General features: G+C 40.6%; 1 protein-coding gene across 3 annotated transcripts in view; it reads left to right on the top strand.

The window, feature by feature from the left end:
* Nucleotides 1-21,280, top strand: part of HERC2 (HECT and RLD domain containing E3 ubiquitin protein ligase 2) — a 224,127-nt gene that overhangs the window by 20,965 nt on the left and 181,882 nt on the right. For all 3 annotated transcript variants that reach the window (XM_081241778.1, XM_081241777.1, XM_081241776.1), the window contains exons 4-5: nucleotides 8,181-8,318; nucleotides 18,018-18,237. In XM_081241778.1, the coding sequence (XP_081097904.1) occupies nucleotides 8,181-8,318; nucleotides 18,018-18,237 (358 nt within the window). The remainder of the gene's footprint in view (nucleotides 1-8,180; nucleotides 8,319-18,017; nucleotides 18,238-21,280) is intronic.

The raw sequence follows: 21,280 nt of genomic DNA, 5'->3' as shown, positions 1-21,280 counted from the left end.
GCAACTACTGAAGCCCATGTGCCTATAGCCCGTGCTCCACAACAAGAGAAGCCACCGCAATGAGAGGCCGGCACACTGCAACGAAGAGTAGCCCCCGCTCGCCGCAACTGGAGAATAAATAAATTTATTAAATAAATAAATAAATAAATCCATGGACTTTGAGTAAAGCAGATTACCCTTCGTAATGTGGCTGGGCCTCATCCAGTCAGTCGAAGAGCCTGAATAGAGAGAAGACTGACCTCCCTCCATCAAGAAGGAATCCTGCCTCCAGATTGCCTTTGGACTCAAACTGTAACATCAGCTGTTCCCTGGGTCTTCAGACTGTTGGCTTGCCCTGCAGATTTTGGCATTGAATTCCCACAATTGTGGAGGCCAGTTCCTTAAAATAAATCAATCTGTTTCCCTCACCACCCTCAACACGCACATACTCCGCCCACCTCCGCCGCACACCCCTGCTCTGTTTTCTGTGGAGAATCCTCGCTAATGCGCTTAGATGCCCATAGTTTTTTATTACAGTCTGTTTTTTGAGAAGCATATGTTAGTGACTAAGGTTTCTTCAAAACACAGTTGAACCTTGTTGAACAGTAGAATGCAGGTCTCCCTGATGGTGGCCCTGGGCTGTTCCAGGAGCGCCCCTCCAGCTGTGGCCCCGACCCACCCGTGGGGAGCTGCACAGAAGAGGTGCCTCCTACCTCTATTTTGCTGTGGCCCCTGGGCCCCAAGCCTTTCTGCCTTGGCACTCCTCTTTCTGTAGGTCTCGGAGACGGTGCTCTGAGTGGAAATCTCACTGGGCGGTTGTAAGAAACCTCCTCACTGTAACGGACAGGAGCGTGTTAAAGTTATTCCGTCCTGGTTCCATCTCCTGGAACCTGCTCGTCTCCTGCAGGGTATTGCCCTGGAACCTCAGGAAGGTCAGCTACCCCGCTACCCCCTGTCGCCAGCTGTCCGTAATCTGTGATGTGTGGGTGTTCCATAGCAGTTTATGTTCTGTTTGTTTTCTCTCTGTAAACTTTGAGCCCTGTGTTGATGCAAAGGAGAGCTGACAAATGCTGGAGGTGCTGTGCGTGTTGTCCTGGAGCTGCTTGTGGAGCTCTGCTTGGTGGTTTTTGCATCCTCGTGACTTCCTCCTGCCTTTGCTATTGTAAATGTTCTCATTTATGCTCCTGAGAATGAAACTTGAGGTGTGCTTAGTGATGCTTCTTGTCTGCTTCCTGGTGAACTGTCAAAGGTTTTTACCTGGATGAGAGATTATATGGCTGGTATTTAAATGAGCATTTTGAGTTCTTTTTTTTTTTATTTGTAAAATTTACAGCAAGGTGCACATCAGGGATTGCAGACTTCCTCTAAAGGACCAGGTAGTAAATATTTTAAGCTTTGGGGACCCTAACTATTTGGTAATCATGGAACCCGGCAGTTGTGCCAGAGCAGCCATACGCAAAACTAAGTGCACACTGACATGTGAAGTTTTTATAATGTTTTCATCACAAAATATTATTCTTCTTTTGATTACTTTTCAATCATTTAAGAATGTAAAATCTTTTCTTAGCTTTTGGACCATACATAAACCAGCCTCGGGCTGGAGTTTGCTCCCAGCCTTATAGGTGGACCCCACCGGTGAGCAGGGCCTAGCAGTTAGAGCCAGCACCGTGTTCTAACCCGAGCTCTGTGGCTGGGCTACACCGTGAGGTACAGTTTCTTCCGCATCTGTGAACTGGAGACAAAAGCCTGCCTCCTTGAATAATTGTTTGTAAGGATTAAAAAGGATAATGCCCTGTTGTTTGGCCAGATACTTTGTATAGTACATGTAAGCTTATTTTCATTTTCCATTCGCTGCTTCCTTTTTGTCCCCTCTACTTAAGTCCTACCTTTTTGGGATGTGGTCTGTCTTGGTGAGTATTCGGTGTGTACTTTAGAAGGAATGCCTGTTCTGCTGTTGTTGGGTGGTGCGTTGTATAAAACGTTGACCACTTATTCAGGTATATGCCACGGCTGTTACTCCTTCTTCATTCTGGTGGTTCCATTTCCTTCTGGTATTGTTTCCCTTATCTTCAGATCTTCCTTTAGTAATTCTATTGGAACAGGTCTGCTGACTGCAGATTCTCTCAGTTTTTCCTCATTTGAGAATGATGGATATTTTTGTTAGACACAGCATTCTGATTGATAGTTGTTTTGTTTCAGCACTTTAAAAATGTAGAACGTTCCTTTCAGGCCTTATACCACAGTTGGCCTTCTGATGCTATGACATCCGTTTAAACTTTGGTGATGACGGTGACTTTTAGGGAAGAGGAGAATTGCCCCCTAGGAAATGAGTTGGCGTTGACCAGGAGAGGGAGGACCGCATGGTGAAGCGGTTGTCAGAAGCATGAACTTTACAAGTCTCCTCTATTATTGTCGATACGGGCGATTGAGTGACCCGTGTGCCATTGGTGTGGGGGAGTGTGCCTCCCCAGGATGCGTGAGTTTCGGTTGCTCAGTGCTTGTGGCAATAGTGACAAAATTCCACTTGCCACATTGTAACTTAAATAGGAGTTCTTTGAGGAGTCTATTATGCATCTCAGTAAACTTGCTGCCTCCCCCTGTAGGGGAGGTAGAAGTGTCATTGAATGCCTTCTTTAGGAGCGCAGCATGTGTATTCTGAGAAGCAGAATGAGTGCCTTGGTCACTATCAGTAATGTCTGGAACTCTAAAGGGGTAAGGAGTGTCCTTGTCCTTACAAAGATAAGGCAATTGAGGCTTCACATTGTGGTCTTAATATATGTAGAGACTTTGATTTATATTTTGGGTATCTGTGAGGGAAGAGATTCCTAGGGTCCTTGAGCCCAAAAAGAGCAACTCTAAAAGGCTGTGTCCCAAGGGTTTGTAAAAATGTGCACCTGGGGCCAGCCTTTGTTCTCAGGGAAGCTCATGACCAGCAGTTTCCACGCTAATCAGGTACAGTATAGTGCAGGGCTGAGAAAGGCAGTTTCTTGCATCTGAAGCCCCAGGGCAACAGCTAGTCGTCATACGTGGTCCAGAGACCCCAGGGGGCATGAGAGAAGGTTGCTGAAGCCTCTTCAGTGAAGGAGTCTCTGAGGGTGCTAAGAGGGGGGGGGCGTATCTGTATTAATTCCCTAGGGATGTTGTAACAAAGTACCACTGACTAGGTGGCTTAAACAACAGAAATGTATTGTCTCACAGCTCTGGACCCTGCAGGTCCAAAATCAGGGCGACGGCAGGGTTGTTTCCTTCTGAGGGCTGTGAGAGAAGGCTCTGTTCCAAGGCATTCTCCTTGGCTTGTAGGTGGTCATATTCTCCCTGTGTCTTCATATTGTCTTTCCTCTGTGCATATCTTTCCATGATTAAATTTCTTCTTTTTGTAAGGACACCAGTCACGTTGGATTAGGGCCCACCCTAATGACCTCATTTTAATTTGATTATCTTCAGAGACCTTAGTTTTATAAATAAGGTCACATTCCCAGGTACTCTAGGCTAGGACTTGAACATCTTTTGGGAGGATATGATTCAACCCATAAACAGGTCCTGTGTTTGTTAAGCCAATTTGTAATTGCTAAATACTTAGTTTAATTTTTTTTAAATTTTATTTATTTACTTATTGGCTGTGTTGGGTCTTCGTAGCTGCGTGCGGCCTTTCTCTAGTTGCGGCGAGCGGGGGATACTCATCATTGCGGTGCGCAGGCTTCTCATCGTGGTGGCTGCTTTTTGTTGCGGAGCATGGGCTCTAGGCACGTGGGCTTCAAGTAGTTGTGGCTCGCCGGCTCTAGAGCGCAGGCTCAGTAGTTGTGGCGCACGGGCTTAGTTGCTTCACGGCCTGTGGGCTCTTCCCGGATCAGGGCTTGAACCTGAGTCCCCTGCATTGGCAGGCGGATTCTTAACCACTCACTGCACCACCAGGGAAGCCCCATTTAGTTTAATTTTAATTTATTACTCATCGTGTCAGTGTCCATGCCCACTGTGGGATATTTTAGGGCAATGGGTGCTATGACCATGGGGAGTTTAAGGCAATAAGAGTTGTGATGGTTAAGGCGAAGCAAATTTATTTGTCTTCTAGATTATATGTAGTAATTCCCCTAAGAGTATATGGGCTGCCTTGTTTAGATTTAGTGGGATCCCCAGCTATACATGTAATTTGAGTCCCAGTATTGATTTAAATTCATGAAGGTTTGCCAGTTGGTACATTTCAGCAGATACTTAAGTTAAATCAGAGCCTGTGTCATAGTGGCACCAAAGCCCTTTGTCTTTTTTTTTTTTTTTTTTTTGCGGTACGCGGGCCTCTCACTGTTGTGACCTCTCCCTGTTGTGGCCTCTCCCGTTGTGGAGCACAGGCTCTGGACGCGCAGGCTCGGCGGCCACGGCTCACGGGCCCAGCCGCTCCGCGGCATGTGGGATCCTCCCGGACCGGAGCACGAACCCGTGTCCCCTGCATCGGCAGGCGGACTCCCAACCACTGCGCCACCAGGGAAGCCCTGTCTTCTTGTTGTATAAGTTCTTGCAGTAAACTTTGGAGTTCCACTTGGGTTAACTTGTGGACCTTTGTTTCAAATTTAATTTGTTTTTCTCCAGAAAGCTTCAGTATTGTCAGGGTAACGGGACTCCCCATGGCGAAGGTTCCTTTATAGGGTTTAAGGACGCTGGGCTTACACTGGGCTTGAATTAACCACTTTGCTGTGCCCATGGCTGCCCTGGGTGTTTTCTCTACAACCTTGGGGATCAGGATCTTTGTTGTGACAGAGGCCGCAGAGTGGTGCAGTGGGAGAGTACTGGACCTGCAGCCCAGAGGTGGACGCGTGGACACCGTCCTCTGCTGCAGCCTTGCCTTTTCCCCAAGTGCACCCTTCTCCTCCCTCTGCCCCTCTCTCCCCCCTCCCCCCCGCCTCCACAGTCCCTCAGTACTTTAGATTTCTAGCCAAATAAAGCGCAGGCTCTCGGTTCCTGTCCCTGTCCAGTCACTCACAGTGAGGACCTTCTGGGTGGTTACAGGGAAGATTTGGGGTCCTGATGGCACACCTCTTCTTCCCGGGAATGCCAGTCAACCGCCCCAGGGTTGGGATCCACAGCCAGTCTGGTCATTTTTTTTTTTTTTTGCGGTATGCGGGCCTCTCACTGCTGTGGCCTCTCCCGTTGTGGAGCACAGGCTCCGGACGCGCAGGCTCGGTGGCCATGGCTCACGGGCCCAGCCGCTCCGCGGCACGTCGGATCCTCCCGGACCGGGGCACGAACCCGTGTCCCCTGTATCGGCAGGCAGACTCTCAACCACTGCGCCACCAGGGAAGCCCCAGTCTGGTCATTTTGTCTTTGCCTTCATGAGGATCACATGGGGCGACATGGGAGCTGTGGCCAAGTCCCCCACACAGACCCTGGTACTCCCTGGTCACAAAGCAGGCTGGAGGTGAGCTTCTGAGCTTTACTGAGGATGGAGCTGAAGCTGAGAGACAATAAACAGTGCTTCATTGCTTGTAAAAAGATTGCATTCCGATAATCAGGTTGCCAGTCCTGGACACTTCTCGCACACTTGTGAAAAAAACAAAAATGAACAAATCTCTCTCCTTAGTCACAAAACTCAGTAATGATTATTTCATGATTCAAGTTTTAGTGAAAAGATGAACAATTTGTGAAAAACAGGAGTGCCAAAGTTATTTGGCCTTTCTCTCACTTGTCTTATCTTTTTAAGAAGATTTATTTACTTCTGCATGACCTTAATTTGTTACAGTGAGAGTGCCTATGATAGCTAAAATAGCCATTGTTTGTTTGGTCAGTTGCATTTGCATTGTCTTATTAAGGTTTTACCTTCTACGCCAATGGTCCTTAAACCTGGTGGAATATTAGGAATATCTTGGAACTTAAAAATGCTGGTGCCCAGGCCATGCCCTAGACCAACTGAATCAGAATCTCTGGTGATAGAACTGAGGCTTGGTATTAAAAATGTGTGTGTATGTGTTTATGTGTGTGTATGTGTTCTTGTGTGTGTGTGTGTGTGTGTGTGTGTGTGTGTCCCTCACCCCCTGCTTCTGATGTATGATAAGGGTTGAGAACCTGATTCCGACTCTGACTTTTTCTGTGACTTCAAGCAGATCTGTACTTAATTTAGAGGCGCTGTGTGGTTTTACATGTGTAATGTATGAAAAGTACACATTACAGAAAAATCTATATTTAATGCCCAGGAGCTTGTTGGATATATCTGTTGGATATATCTTTTTTTTTTTCTTTTGGGCTGTGCCTCGCGGCTTGTGGTATCTCAGTTCCTCGACCAGGGACTGAACCTGGGCCCTCGGCAGTAAGAGCACAGAGTCCCCACCACTGGACCGCCAGGGAACTCCCTGGATATTTCTGTAAATGGGGGAGGTACAGTTAACCATAGCTGTTGCAGGAGGTTGAAAGAATGGGACACATGAGGTGTACTGGTGACAGGGGCCTTTTCTTGGGCCTCAGGGGCAGAGGGTTGAGTTAATTACACTCGTCAGTTCCTGGCACACCATTTCCAAATCCGTAGTTTTAGGTGTTTTCTTTGTAATGTATTTGTTTTTATGCCATTTAAAACATACTGTTGTACAATGTGCATGCATTGTAAGTTTGTGTACATGGAGTGTGTGTGGTTCTTTAGCTCAAGCACTGTATTTTTAAGTTGTGTCCAGGTCATTGAACTGCTGCAGGTCTCTGTCTTCCATGTCCTCCCAATCCTAGGCCTGTGGGAGAGCTCTGTGGGCACAGCCCCTTGGGGCGACTGGAGGACCTTCCATGTAACTCAGCTGTACTAGATTGCTCTCCAGGTAGGCTGCGGGGTCCACCCTCCCACCAGCTGTGTCTGAAGATTTGTGCCTCCAGCCCTCCATTTCTACTGACCCTTGGCATTATTTAGTTACTGAACTCATCATTGAGGGCTTATTCCCTGGCATGCGTTATTCTAGGCATTTGGGATATATCAGAGAGCAAAACCAGATGAAAAAGGAAAAAAAAATAACTGCTTTGGAGCTTATATTTTAGCTTTCTAACAGTTGTGAATTTGGTGAGTGTAAAGTAATATAAAACTTCATTATTTTAATTTATATTTTTCTAAATATGAATTTGAGTATCTCTTCAATAGCATTAGCTGTTTGGGGTTCTTTCTGTTGGATATCTGATATTTTTCTGATAGAATGTAGGAGTTTCTTTTGTCCCTTGTTGGTTTTAGGTATTTTTAGATACTCCTTACTGTTTGTGATATGATATATTCTCTTTCACAGATTTAGATGTACAGTTGACGCTAGCAACATGGGTTTGAACTGTACAGGTCCACATATAAGCAGATTTTTTTTTCTGTAGTAAATACTGCAGCACTGCATGATCCTTGGTTGTTGGAATTGCTGGACTCGAAGAACTGCACATGTGGAGGGCTGACTATAAGTTACATGCGGATTTTCGACTGCACATGTTGTTCAGGGGTCAACTGTATATTTCTAATTATGTCATTTAGAAAATAGTTCATTTAGTAAGGGCTTTTCTAGGCTAGGACACATTTACACCTCAATGTTAATATTAGTTCTCTCTAAGGAGTTTCATGACATTTTTTCTTGACTGATACTTGTCAGTGGCCTAAAGTCGTGGTTCTCAATTTTCTGCTGTGTTGCAGCGCTCCTGAATTACACTCCCGCAGTGGTAGTGGCCCTGGGTAGCACTGGTTCTTCGCTGGTGGTGGAGTAGGGCAATGTATAGAGTTGAAAATGATTTCTGAATCATACTCCTTCCACATCCTCCCTTCCCGTGGACACACAGCAGTTGGGAATCACTGGATAAAAACAATTAATGTTAATATCAAAGACTCAGTTTCTTAGTTGTGAGATGTAGTAGGAAATTGGAATATTTTGGAAGACATGCTTCAAAGAACAATTTGAATATCGATTTTTAAAATTTTTAAATTAAATTAAAACGGTCACTGGGCTATTCACTACTTAATAAATCACACTGTTTCTGTTATGTTGATGAGTCATGTAATTTTTTTCCCCCCAACCATCAAATGGTCAGCGAATGATGTGTGTTGTAACTTAACCTTTCCATTTCTGGGAGGGACTGGCAAAGAGATGTTACATTTTAAAAAGCAATTTATACATGTACATTTAAAAAATTTTTTTCCAGACGATGGTGTTGGCAAGTGGATGTTACATTTTAAAAAGCAATTTATACACTTAAATTTTTAAAAAATTTTCCAGATGATGGTGTTGACATGCAGATTGGAACAAAGAAAGAAGATCTGAATGACAAAGAGAAAAAAGAAGAGGAAGAAACTCCTGCACCTGCATATAGGGCCAAATCAATCCTAGAGAGCTGGGTATGGGGCAAGCAACCAGGTATTATGATCTCCTGAACTTTTGGTACTTTGGAACGATTGATCCAGCACTCATTTTCTAGATAGAGTAGGTGGACTTGTTTTTGGTCAGAGTTTTTAAAAATTAAACTTAAAATTTTTTTATATTGTAATAGACTGTGCATAACATACATTTTACCATTTCAGTCAGTTTTAAGTATACAGTTCAGTGACATTCAATACATTCACACTGTTGTGCAGTTATGACCACCACCCATTTCCAGAGCCTCTTCATCTTCCCAAACTGAAACTCTGTACTTATTAAATGATAACTCCCCTTTCTTCCCTAGCCCCCTGGAAGCCACTAACTTTCTGTTTTTAGGATTTTGACTAGTCTAGTTACCTCATGTAAGTGGAGTCATAATATTTGTCTTTTTGTATCTGGCTTGTTCCTTTATTTAGCATAATGTCTTCAAGATTCATCCATGTTGTAGCATGTGTCAGAATTTCCTTCCTCTTTAAGGCTGAAAAATACTCCATTGTATGTATATACCACATTTTGTTCATCCATCTGTGGATGGGCATTTGAGTTGCTTCCACCTTTTGGCTATTGGGAATAGTGCTGCTAAGAACATAGGTGTACACGAGTTCGAGTCTCTGCTTCAGTTCACTGCGTATATACCTAGGAGTAAAATTGCTGGATCATGTGGTAATTCTGTGTTTAACTTTTTTTTCCTCCAGTTTTATTGAGATATAATTGACATATAGCAGTGTATAGTGTACAGCATAATGGTTTGACTTACAAACATCATGAAATGATTACCACAAAAAGTTCAGTGAACATCCATCATCTCATATAGATACAAAATTAAAGAAATAGAAAAAATATTTTTTCCTTGTGATGAGAAATCTTAGGGTTTCCTCTTCTAACTTCCATATTAACATATAGCAGCATTAATTATCTTTATCATGTTGTTCATTACATCCGTAGTACTTACTTATCTTATAACTGGAGGTTTCTGCCTTTTGACCCCCTTCAGCCAATTCCCCCTTCCCCCACCCCCTGCCTCTGGTAACCACAAATCTGATCTCTTTTCCTATGAGTTTGTTTCTTTATTTTTGAAGTAGAATTGACCTGCAACATTGTGTTACTTCCTGTTCTACGACATAGTGATTTGATATTTCTGTACATTTCAAAATGATCATCACAGTAAGTCTAGTTATGATCTTACCATACAAAAATGTTACTTAATTACTGACTGTATTCCCCACACTGTACATTTCATACCCATAACTCATTTTTTTTATTGAAGTATAGTTGATTTACAATGTTATGTTAATTTCTGCTGTGTGGCAAAGTGATTCAGTTATACATACATTCTTTTAAAAATTCTTTTCCATTATGGTTTATCACAGGATACTGAATATAGTTTCCTGTGCTATACAGTAGGACCTTGTTGTTTATCTGTCCTATATATAATAGTTTACGTCTGCTAGTCCCAAACCCCCAATCCATCCCTTCCCCACTCCTCCCCCTTGGCAACCACCAGTCTGTTCTCTATGTCTGTGGGTCTGTTTCTGTTTTGTAGATAGGGTTCATTTGTGTCATATTTTAGCCCTGACTCATTTCTTTTGCAACAGGTTGTTTGTACCTCTTTATCTCCCTCACCTCCCACTTTTCTCCCCACTGGCAACTACCTGTTTGTTCTCTGTATCTTTGACTCTGTTTATGTTTAGTTATGTTTATTTATTTGTTTCACTTTTTAGATTCCATATATAAGTGAAATCATACAGTATTTGTCTTTCTCTATCTGACTTATTTCACTTAACGTAATACCCTCTATGTACATCCAAGTTGTCGCAAATAGCAAGATTTCATTCTTTTTTTTAGTTGAGTAATATTTTGTATGTGTGTGTATATCTGTATCTATATTTATCACATCTTCTTTATCCATTCATTTATTGATGGGCACTTAGGTTGCTTTCATATTTTGGCAATTGTAAATAATGCTGTAATGAACATAGGGGTACTTATGTCTTTTCTTTTCTTTTTTTTTTTTTTTGCGGTACGCGGGCCTCTCACTGCTGTGGCCTCTCCCATTGCGGAGCACAGGCTCCGGACGTGCAGGCCCAGCGGCCATGGCTCACGGGCCCAGCTGCTCCGCGGCATGTGGGATCTTCCCGGACCGGCGCACGAACCCGTGTCCCCTGCATTGGCAGGCAGACTCTCAACCACTGCGCCACCAGGGAAGCCCATATATCTTTTCTAGTTGGTGTTTTTGTTTTCTTTGTATAAATACCCAGAAGTGGAATTGCTGGATCATGTGGTAGTTCTATATTTAATTTTTTGAGACATCTCCATATTGTTGTCCATTGTAGCTGCACCAGTTTTCATTCCCACAAACAGTGCACAAGGCTTCCCTTTTCTCCACATCCTTGTCAACACTTGTTATTTGTTGCCTTTTTGATAATAACCATTCTGACAGGTGTGAGGTGGTATCTATTTCACTGTGGTTTTGATTTGCATTTCCCTGATGATTAGTGATGTTGAGCGTCTTTTCATGTGCCTGTTGGCCATTTAAATGTCTTCTTTGGAAAATTATCTATTCAGATCCTCCGCCCATTTTTTTAATTGGGTAGTTTGTTTGTTTTGATGTTGAGTTAAATGAGTTCTTCGTATATTTTGGATATTAACCCCTTATCAGATATATTGTTTGTAAATGTCTTCTATTCAGTAGGCAGCCTTATCTTTTTTTTTTTAACATCTTTATTGGAGTATAATTGCTTTACAATGGTGTGTTAGTTTCTGCTTTATAACAAAGTGAACCAGTTATACATATACATATGTTCCCATATCTCTTCCCTCTTGCGTCTCCCTCCCTCCCATCCTCCCTATCCCACCCCTCTAGGTGGTCACAAACCACCTACCTAGCTGATCTCCCTGTGCTATGCGGCTGCTTCCCACTAGCTATCTATTTTACGTTTGGTAGTGTATAAGCCTTATCCTTTTGTTGATAGTTTTCTTCACTATGCAGAAGCTTTTTAGTTTGATGTAGTCCCATTAGTTTACTTTTGCTTTTGTTTCCCTTGCCTGAGGAGACATATCCAGAAAGATATTGCTAGGGCCAATGTCAAAGAGTGTACTATCTATGTTTTCTTCTAGAATTTTTATGGTTTCAGGTCTTACATTTAAGTCTTAAATCCATTTTGAATTTTTTTTGTGCATGGTGTGAGAGAGGAGTCCAGTTTTGCATGTAGCGGTCCAGTTTTCCCAACATCATGTGTTGAAGAGGCTGTCTTTTTTCCATTGTATATTTTTACCTCTTTTTGATTAAATGCCCACATAAGTATGGGTTCATTCTGGGCTTTCTATTCTTTTCCATTGATCTATGTGTCTGTTTCTGTGCCAGTACCATACTGTTTTGATTACTGTAGCTTTGTAGTATAGTTTAAAATCAGGGAGCATGATACCTCCAATGTTGTTCTTCTTTCTCAAGAATGTTTTAGTTATTCGGGGTTTTTGTGTTTCCGTACAAATTTTAGAATTATTTGTTTTCGTTTTGTGAAAAATGCCATTGGGATTTTGATAGGGATTGCCTTGAATCTGTAGATGGGTAGTATGGTCATTTAAGCAATATTAATTCTTTCAGCATACGAGCACAGTATATCTCTCCATCTGTTTCTGTAGTCTTCGATTTCCTTCATGAGTGTCATACAGTTTTTTGACCTCGGTTCTTTTACCTCCTTAGATTTATTCCTGGGTACTTTATTCTTTTTGATGCAACTGTCAATGGGGCTGTTTTCTTAATTTCTCGTTCTGATAGTTCATTGTTCGTGAATAGAAATGCAGCAGGTTTGTCTTTATTAATCTTGTACCCTACAACTTCACCAAATTCATTGACAAGGTCTGGTAGTTTTTTGGAGTGTCTTTAGGGTTTTCCATGTATGCTGCCATGTCACTGCAAACAGTGACAGTTTTACTTGTTCCTTTACAGTTTGGATTACTTCTTCTTGTTTGATTGCTGTGGCTAGGACTTCACATACTGTGTTGAAAAAAAAGTGTGAGAGTAGGCAACCTTGTCTTATTCCTGATCTTAGAGGAAGTGTTTTAGCTTTTCACCACTGAGTATGATATTAGCTCTGGGCTTGTCATATTTGGCCTTTATTACATTGAGGTATGGTCCCTCTGTACCCACTTTTGTGAGAGTTTTTATGCGAAATGGATATTGAATTCTGTCAGATGCTTTTTCTGCATCTATTGAGATGATTACATGATTTTTATCCTTCAGTTTGTTAATGTGGTAAAGCACATTGATTGATTTGTGGATGTTGAACCATCCTCATATCTCTGCAATAAATTCCAATTGATCATGATGTATGATCCTTTTAATGTATTGTTGAATTTGGTTTGCTAATATTTTGTTGAAGGTTTTTTGCATCTGTGAACATCAGGGAAGTTGTCCTATAATTTTCTTGCCTGGTGGTTGTCTTGTCTGGTTTTGGTATCAGGGTAATGCTGGCCTTGTAAAATGAGTTTGGAAGTATTCCCTCATTTTCTATTTTTTTTGGTAAGAGTTTGAGAAGTATCGGTATTAATTCTTCTTTGAAGGTTTTGCATAATTCACCAGTGAAGCCCTCTGGTCCTGGAGTTTTGTTTGTTGGGAGGTTTTTAATTTCTGATTCAGTCTCCTTACAAGTAATTGGTCTGGTCATACTTTCTATTTTTTATGATTCAGTCTTGGCAGTTTGTATGTTTCTAGGAATTTATTTCTTCTAAGTTGTCTTCCTCTTTCTGTGCTACCAGCTGTAACATTTCCACTTTCGTTTATGGTTTTATTTGTTTGGGCCCTCTTTATTTCTTGGTGATTCTAGCTAACGGTTTGTTACTTTTGTTTATCTTTTCAAAAAACAACTGTTGGTTTTATTTATCTTTTCTATTGTCTTTGTAGTCTCTTTCATTTGTTCCCACTCTGATCTTTGTTATTTCCTTCCTTCCAATAACTTTGGGCTTCATTTGTGGGTTTTTTTGTTTATTTGTTTTTTTTAGTTTCTTCAGGTGTTTATTTAGGCTATCTGGTTTCTTGTTTATTTGAGATTTTTCTTGTTTTTTTGAGATAGGCATTTATTGTTCTGAACTTCCCTCTTAGAACTGCTTTTGCTACATCCCATAAGTTTGGGTATGTTGTATTTCCATTTTCATTTGTCTCAAGGTATTTTTTTTGTTTTTCTTTTGATTTCTTCCTTGACCCATTGGTTGTTCAGTAGAATGTTGTTTAATCTCCACATATTAGTGAATTTTCCAGTTTTCGTCTTGTAATTGATTTCCAGTTTCATAACTTTGTGGTTCAGAAAGATGCTTGATGTGATTTCAGTCTAATTAAGTTTATTGTGACCTAATACGTGATATTCTGGAGAATGTTTCATGTGTACTTGAGAAGAATGTGTATTCTGTTACTTTTGGATGGAATGTTCTGTATATATCTGTTAAGGTCATCAGATCTAACGTGTCATATGAGGCAGATGTTATTTTAATGATTTTTCTGTCTGGATGATTTATCTGTTGATGTAAGGGGTGTATTAAAGTCCTTTACTATACTATAATACAATACTATTATTGTATTGCTATCAATTTCTCCCTTTAGGTCTGTTAAGATTTGCTTTATATTTAGTTACTCCTTTGTTGGGTGTATAAGTATTTACAAATGTTATATTCTCTTGTTGGACTCACCCCTTTATCATTATGTAATGCCCTTCTTTGTCTCTTATTACACTTTTTTTTTTTTTTTTTTTCTTTTTGCGGTATGCGGGCCTCTCACTGTTGCGGCCTCTCCCGTTGCGGAGCACAGGCTCCGGACGCGCAGGCCCAGCGGCCATGGCTCACGGGCCCAGCCGCTCCGCGGCACATGGGATCCTCCCAGACCGGGGCACGAACCCGTATCCCCTGCATCGGCAGGCGGACTCTCAACCACTGCGCCACCAGGGAGGCCCTCTTATTACACTTTTGTTTTAAAATCTATTTATCTGATATAAGTACAGGTACCCCAACTTTCTTTTGGTTTTCATTTGCATGGAATATCTTTTTCCATCCCTTCACTTTCAGTCTGTGTGTTGTGTCCTTATGTCTGAAGTGAGTCTCTTGTAGGCAGTATATAGATGAGTTCTTTTTTTTTTCTTTTAAATCCTTTCAGCCACTCTGTGTCTTTTTACTGGTGAATTTACTCCATTTACATTTACAGTTATTGATAACGTTTGTTTTCATTGCCGTTATGATAATTGTTTTGTTTCTGGCTGTTTTGTAGTTCTCCTTTGTGATTTGATGATTCTCTTTAATGGTATGCCTAGATTCCTTTCTCATTATCTTTTGTGCATCTATTATAGTTTTTTGCTTTGTGGCTACCAAGAAGCTTACATATAACAGCTTGTATTTATAACATTCTATTTATAAATAAACATACGTTTGAACACATTCTAAGCTTTGCATTTTTATCCTCCTCTCCCATGTTTTGTGTATTTGATGTCATAATTTGCAAGTTTTTATCTTATATATCCCTTAATTGTTTTAGTTATTTTTACTTCTTTTGTCATTTAACCTTTATACTCAGTTTTTATTAATCCACTACCTTTATTATATATTTACTTTTACCGGTGAGATTTATACTTTCAAATGTTTTCTTGTTACTAATTAGTTCTCTTTCTTTTCAGCTTAAAGAACTCTTTTTATCATTTCTATTAAGGTTAGATTAGTGGTGATGAACTCCTTTAACTTTTGCTTGTCTAGAAAACTCTGTCTCTTCTTCACTTGCTGCTTGATATGTTTGTTGGGTAAAGAAGTTTTTTTCATTCAGACTTTGAATATATTATGTCACTCTCTTCTGCCTTGCAAAATTTATGCTGAAAAATCTATTACAGTCTTATAGGGGTTCCCTTGCATCTAACAAGTTGTTTCTCTCTTGCTGCTTTTAAGATTTTCATCTTGTTTTTAACCTTTGACATTTTAATTATGATGTGTTTTGTCGTGGGTGTCTGTAGTTTTCTGTTGTTTGGAACTCTCTGGACTTCCTGGATCTCAATGTCTGTTTCCTTCCCCAGGTTAGGGAAGTTTTTACCTATATTTACATCAAGTAAGTTTTCTGTCCCTTTCTCTGCCTCTTCTCCTTCTGGGACCCTGTGAAGTCTGCTTGATATTGTGTCGTATATCCCTTAAACTATTTTCACATTTTTTCACTGTTTTTTCTTTTTGTTGCTCTGACTGGGTGAACTACAGTACCCTGTCTTTGAGTTTACTGAGCTTTTCTGCTGCTTCATGTAATGCGCCATTGAACCCTTCTAGCATGTTTTCAGTTCAGTGCAATTTTATTTTTCCAGTGTATTTTCTCTCCTTATTCGATTGGCAACTTCTGGCTTCTAACTTAGTGATTCATCCTTATTTTTTTTCCATTCTACTGTTGAGTCCTTTCACCAAACTTTATTTTGGTTATTAGGTTTTTTGGTTCCAAAATTTCCATTTGGTTCTTTTTTTTCTTTTTTAAATAAATCTCCTTTTTCTTGTCTTAGGTTTTCTCTTTTTTCATATGTTTCAGGTGTGTTTGTTTTTGCTTTTTGAAGCATTTTTTTATTGTGGCTTCTTTAAAATCTTTATGAGAGTATTCTAACGTCTCTGTCATCTTGGTGTTTCCATCTATTGATTGTCTTTTTAAAATTTATTTTGAGATCATCCTTGCTCTTGATGTGATGAGTGACTTTCTGTTGAAACATGGACATCTTCATGTTATGTTCTGAGACTCTTTTTGACTGGTTTTCTGTGACACCGTTCTGGCAGGGCAAGAGTGTGCTGCTATACCTTGTTACTGCCAGGAGGGGATGGGAGTTCTGCTGGCTCCCCCCATGGTCTCCATGATTTGTTTCTTTGTTACTCTGTTTACTCACCTAACTTGTTTCAAGGTATCCTACAATAAATGACTGATTGATTAGGCATTAGGAGTTGGGCAGGGCAAGCACGGTTAGGACATCAGGAAGGAGAGCAGGCAGATGCTCAAGGGCATGAAGGCTCTCTTTGAGCTTCACGGTTGTCTCTGGGCTTTGCAGCCACGCGGAAGAGAGCCGTATTGTTATTTCAAACTAGAAAACATAGTGATTATTCAGGAAGGTAAAGCTTTCTTAGGCCTGATTTCTGGAAGAAATTCTGCATGGGGGATGTGTAGACAAACTGTCTTTGGCAGGGCTTGTCTCAGTGAAGTCTCCCGTTTGTATGCGGGGCCTCAGGCACCTCTCAGTGCTGGGCCAAAGGTGATTCTGCAAGGATGCCTGTGAGGGGTAGGGATGGTACTTCATGTATAAATCTTTCTGCTTCTTCACCTTGAGCCTAGTTTGGAATTTAAAGTATTTTTAAAAAACATTTATTAATGTTTTTCTCATATTTTTCTGTTACATTGCTTTTAGTGTTTCTGAAATCTGTATTTAAAATAAATTTTTTTTTCCTTTTTTGGCTGTGCCGCACAGCATGTGGGATCTTAGTTCCCAGACCAGGGATCGAACCCTCACCCCTTGCATTGGAAGCATGGAGTCTTAGTCACTGGACCACCAGGGAAGTCCCAAAAGTATTTTTCAAAAAACAACAACAACACAAAAAACACACAAAAACGTATTTTTTCCATCTAGTTTTCTATAATGATTAGCCATTTTAGCTAGTGGAGCTTTCCAGACTTAGCATCCAACCTCTGGTGTCTGGATGTGCATCTCTGTGCCATAGTTCCTGTGTGTGGAGAGGGAAGCTCTGTCCTGGTGGTGTCCCTAGGGGGTGGTGAGGTATATCCATCTGATGCCTTCTGTGGTCTCCTTCTCTCCCATAGTAAGAGCATGTTTAGGTCGTGGGTAGCTAAAAAATAAATGTCTTCCATATAGGGGAAGTCAGTAGGTGTGTGCCTTTTGTCTCTTGGGATGTGAGGCTACCAGGGCGATGACTGTTTTGGCTTCATAGCTAATAAATATCAGAGATAGAAAAACAAGCACAGGACATCTCCTGCTCTCATTACCACTGGGTGCTTTATTGGTGTAGGGGGTTGGTGGAAGGTAACTTAGCTTTATGCTTAATTGTAAGACAAGACTCCTTTTAGTTATTTTCATTCACGTAATTTTCTTCTAGGTACCTAAAAAAAAAAGGTCCTTAAGTGTAGAAAATTTCAAACATACACAGTAGAGAGAATAGTATAATGAAATACTACTTACCCATAGCACATTCTGACTGGTTACTTCATCTTTCTCTGAAATATTCCAGTAAATGTATTACCTCTCATCAGTCATGTATGCTGGGCAGTTTATTGAAACTTTTTATTTTGGATTTGGTTTCATAACATGAAAATACTGGATATAGTTTTTCTCTCTGTCTAGGAAATGTGTTGCTGATAAGGACTGACTTCACAATTTTGTGTTAAAAACTTTTATACCATGTTTACAGAGGGGCAGTATAACCTGGTGGCTAAGAGTGGTCTCCTGTGTGCCATACTCAGCTGGGTGACCTTGGGCAAGCGCTCTGTGCCTCAGTTTCCTCTTCCATAGAATGCATGCACAGCACTACCTCTTAATGGTGCCTGTGAGGATTACCTAATGTGTGTAAAGTGCTTAAGACCGTTTGTGGCACATATTAAGCACTCAGCTGTTACCTATTATTGTTACCCATTTTATAACGTTACAACAAACTGTGCCCGTGATATTCAGAGGTTGGATGTTTTATCTTGTTTTCTAGAGGTGAATGAACTGAAGGAGTGTCTCTCTGTGTTGGTTAGAGAGCAGCAAGCTCTGGCCATCCAGTCAGCCACCACCACGCTCTCAGCCCTGAGGCTCAAGCAGAGACTCGTCGTTTTGGAACGATACTTCATTGCCTTGAATAGAACTGTTTTTCAGGAGAATGTCAAAGTTAAGTGGAAAAGCAGCAGCGTTTCTTTGCCTCCTGTGGACAAAAAAAGGTAATAGTATAATTAAGAAAGAATCCTGATACCAGCTAAATATAAAACTCAGGCTGTTTTGTTTAAGAAAGTTTAATTAAGGCTTTCAGTGTAGTCTGTTTTTGTTTTCTGAAATTTTATTCTTTCTTTCCCTTTTTGTATGTTTCATATAATCTGGAGAATGACTTTCCCAATTTGCTCATAAAGTAACAGGCTATGCTGTAACCTGTACCATTATTTTAAAGACGCTGTTCTGTCAGTAACTGTAGAAGCCAGTCAGAAGTTGAGATCAGCATGTCTAGATTTGAAAATGGGATCTGAACATTACATTCTTTTTGTTTTGGTACCGGGTAGGGAATTATCAATTGCAGTAGTGCTTAACTAGTTTAGATGCTCCTTTTTTTTTCTTCTTAATGTGATTTACTTACTCTTTTCTTACAAGAGGTGCTTTTATGGATTCACATGCAGTTGTAAGAAATAATACAGAGAGATTCCTTATACCCTTCAGCCAGTTTCCCTAGTTTTTCACTTGCAAAACTGTAGTACAAAAATCACAATGAGGATATCGACTTTGATACATTGTACCCGTCTTACTCAGATTTCCCATTTTACATGCTTTCAATCCTGTGTGTGTGTGTGTTTGCATGAGATTTTATCACAGGTGTAGATTTCTGTCAGTACTGCCACAGGGTGCAGGACAAGGACCCTTTTTTATAGCTGCAACCATTAACCTGTTCTCCATGTTTATTATATAACCTTTTGAGGTTGGCTTTTTCACTCAGCATTATTCCTTTGAGATTCTTCCAAGTAGGTGCATGTGGCATTATTGTTGAGCAGGATTCCATGTATGGATGTACCACATTGTGTTTAACCACTCAGCCTTTGAAGGATATCTCAGTTGTTGATAATGTTTGAGCATTTTGAATAAAGCTGCTGTGAATATTTGTGTAGAGGTTTTTGTGTGAACTTAAGTTTCATTTCTCTGGAATAAATGCATAGAGTGCAATTGCTGGGTTTTATGTCTAGGTTTGTAAGACATTTTCGTGCTGTTTCCGGAATAGCTGTACCATTTTACATTCTCATCAGCCATGTATGAGTGGTTCCATTTTCTCCATATCCTCGTCAGCATTTGGTGGTGTTGTCACTGATTTATTTTAGCCGTTCTGTTAGATGTGCAGTGTTATCTCCTAAATTTTAGTAGATATCTTTCCCTAATTTCTCAACTTATTTGGATAGTAGTGGGTTTTACCTTTTTCGTAGAACTGGCTGTGGGTTGGATAGTTGATTGGCATAGATGGGGGTGGGTCCAAGCTATGTCTATTTCTGTTTTCTTAAATAGCTGTAAAATGGAGAGCCACTTGTTGAAGATTTAGCAGTTTACACGGTACGGATTTAGGACTGTTGGGCTCTTTGTCCGTGGATAAGGTCGCGATTGGCTGAGGGGAACCCCAGCTCATGCTTCTCCTGGTGCAGCTTTCTTAGAGGGCACCCAGTGCAGAATGCTCCTCCCACTGCATCTGAATTTACTTTGCATGTGTATTTCCTGTTTTCAAGACCACATGTCTTATTATACATCTGTATCTTGTCAAGTTTATAATTCTCGTTCAGTATAAATCTCCTTACTCCTGTCTCCCAGGTACCCAGTCCCCTCGTAGGAGGCAGCTACTAATTACAGCTTCTTGTGTTTCCTCATAGGGCTCCGCAAGCACGTACCCTGTACTGTTCAGGATTCATAGACGTGCGCATACCAGCTGCCTCTGTGGGTCCCCACGTTCCTCACTGCTAATTTGACTTGATATTGTATCTTGGGGAGATCATTCTGTATTATTGCCCATTTTAAATAACATTTCTCCCTAATTATGAAAGCAAATTAGAGTAAATTTGGAGAGTGCAGTATATAGTAGAAATACATAACAGTATAAAGTTGAAAATAAAATTGCTTGCTACGTATGATTGAGTTTATATTGTACACACATTTTTGTAGTCTAGTTTTTTTTTTATTAGTTTCTGCTTTATAACAAAGTGAATCAGTCATACATATACATCTGTTCCCACATCCCTTCCCTCTTGCGTCTCCCTCTCCCACCCCTCCAGGCAGTCACCAAGCACTGAGCTGATCTCCCTGTGCTATGCAGCTGCTTCCCACTATCTATCTACCTTACGTTTGGTAGTGTATATATGTCCATGCCTCTCTCTCGCTTTGTCACAGCTTACCCTTCCCCCTCCCCATATCCTCAAGTCCATTCTCAAGTAGGTCTGTGTCTTTATTCCTGTTTTACCCCTAGGTTCTTCATGACATTTTTTTTTTTCTTAACTTCCATATATATGTGTTAGCATACGGTATTTGTCTTTCTCTTTCTGACTTACTTCCCTCTGTATGACAGACTCTAGGTCTATCCATCTCACTACAAATAGCTCAGTTTCGTTTCTTTTTATGGCTGAGTAATATTCCATTGTATATATGTGCCACATCTTCTTTATCCATTCATCCGATGATGGACACTTAGGTTGTTTCCATCTCCGGGCTATTGTAAATAGGGCTGCAATGAACATTTTGGTACATGTCTCTTTTTGAATTATGGTTTTCTCAGGGTATATGCCCAGTAGTGGGATTGCTGGGTCATATGGTAGTTCTATTTTAGTTTTTTAAGGAACCTCCATACTGTTCTCCATAGTGGCTGTACCAATTCACATTCCCACCAGCAGTGCAAGAGTGTTCCCTTTTCTCCACACCCTCTCCAGCATTTATTGTTTCTAGATTTTTTGATGATGGCCATTCTGACTGGTGTGAGATGATATCTCATTGTAGTTTTGATTTGCATTTCTCTAATGATTAAAGATGTTGAGCATTCTTTCATGTGTTTGTTGGCAGTCTGTATATCTTCTTTGGAGAGATGTCTGTTTAGGTCTTCTGCCCATTTTTGGATTGGGCTGTTTGTTTTTTTGCTATTGAGCTGCATGTATATTGTACACACATTTTTGTATTCTAGTTTTTTTTTAAAAGGATGATTTTTGTGGTCTGTATAACTTCTTAATACGTGCGAAATGAAACCGTGTCTTGTTA

Source organism: Mesoplodon bidens (assembly GCF_964165515.1).
Source record: "Mesoplodon bidens genome assembly, chromosome: 8".
NCBI lineage: Eukaryota > Metazoa > Chordata > Mammalia > Artiodactyla > Ziphiidae > Mesoplodon > Mesoplodon bidens.
Note: the sequence above shows the minus strand (reverse complement) of the source record. Positions and strands in the feature narration are given on the sequence as shown.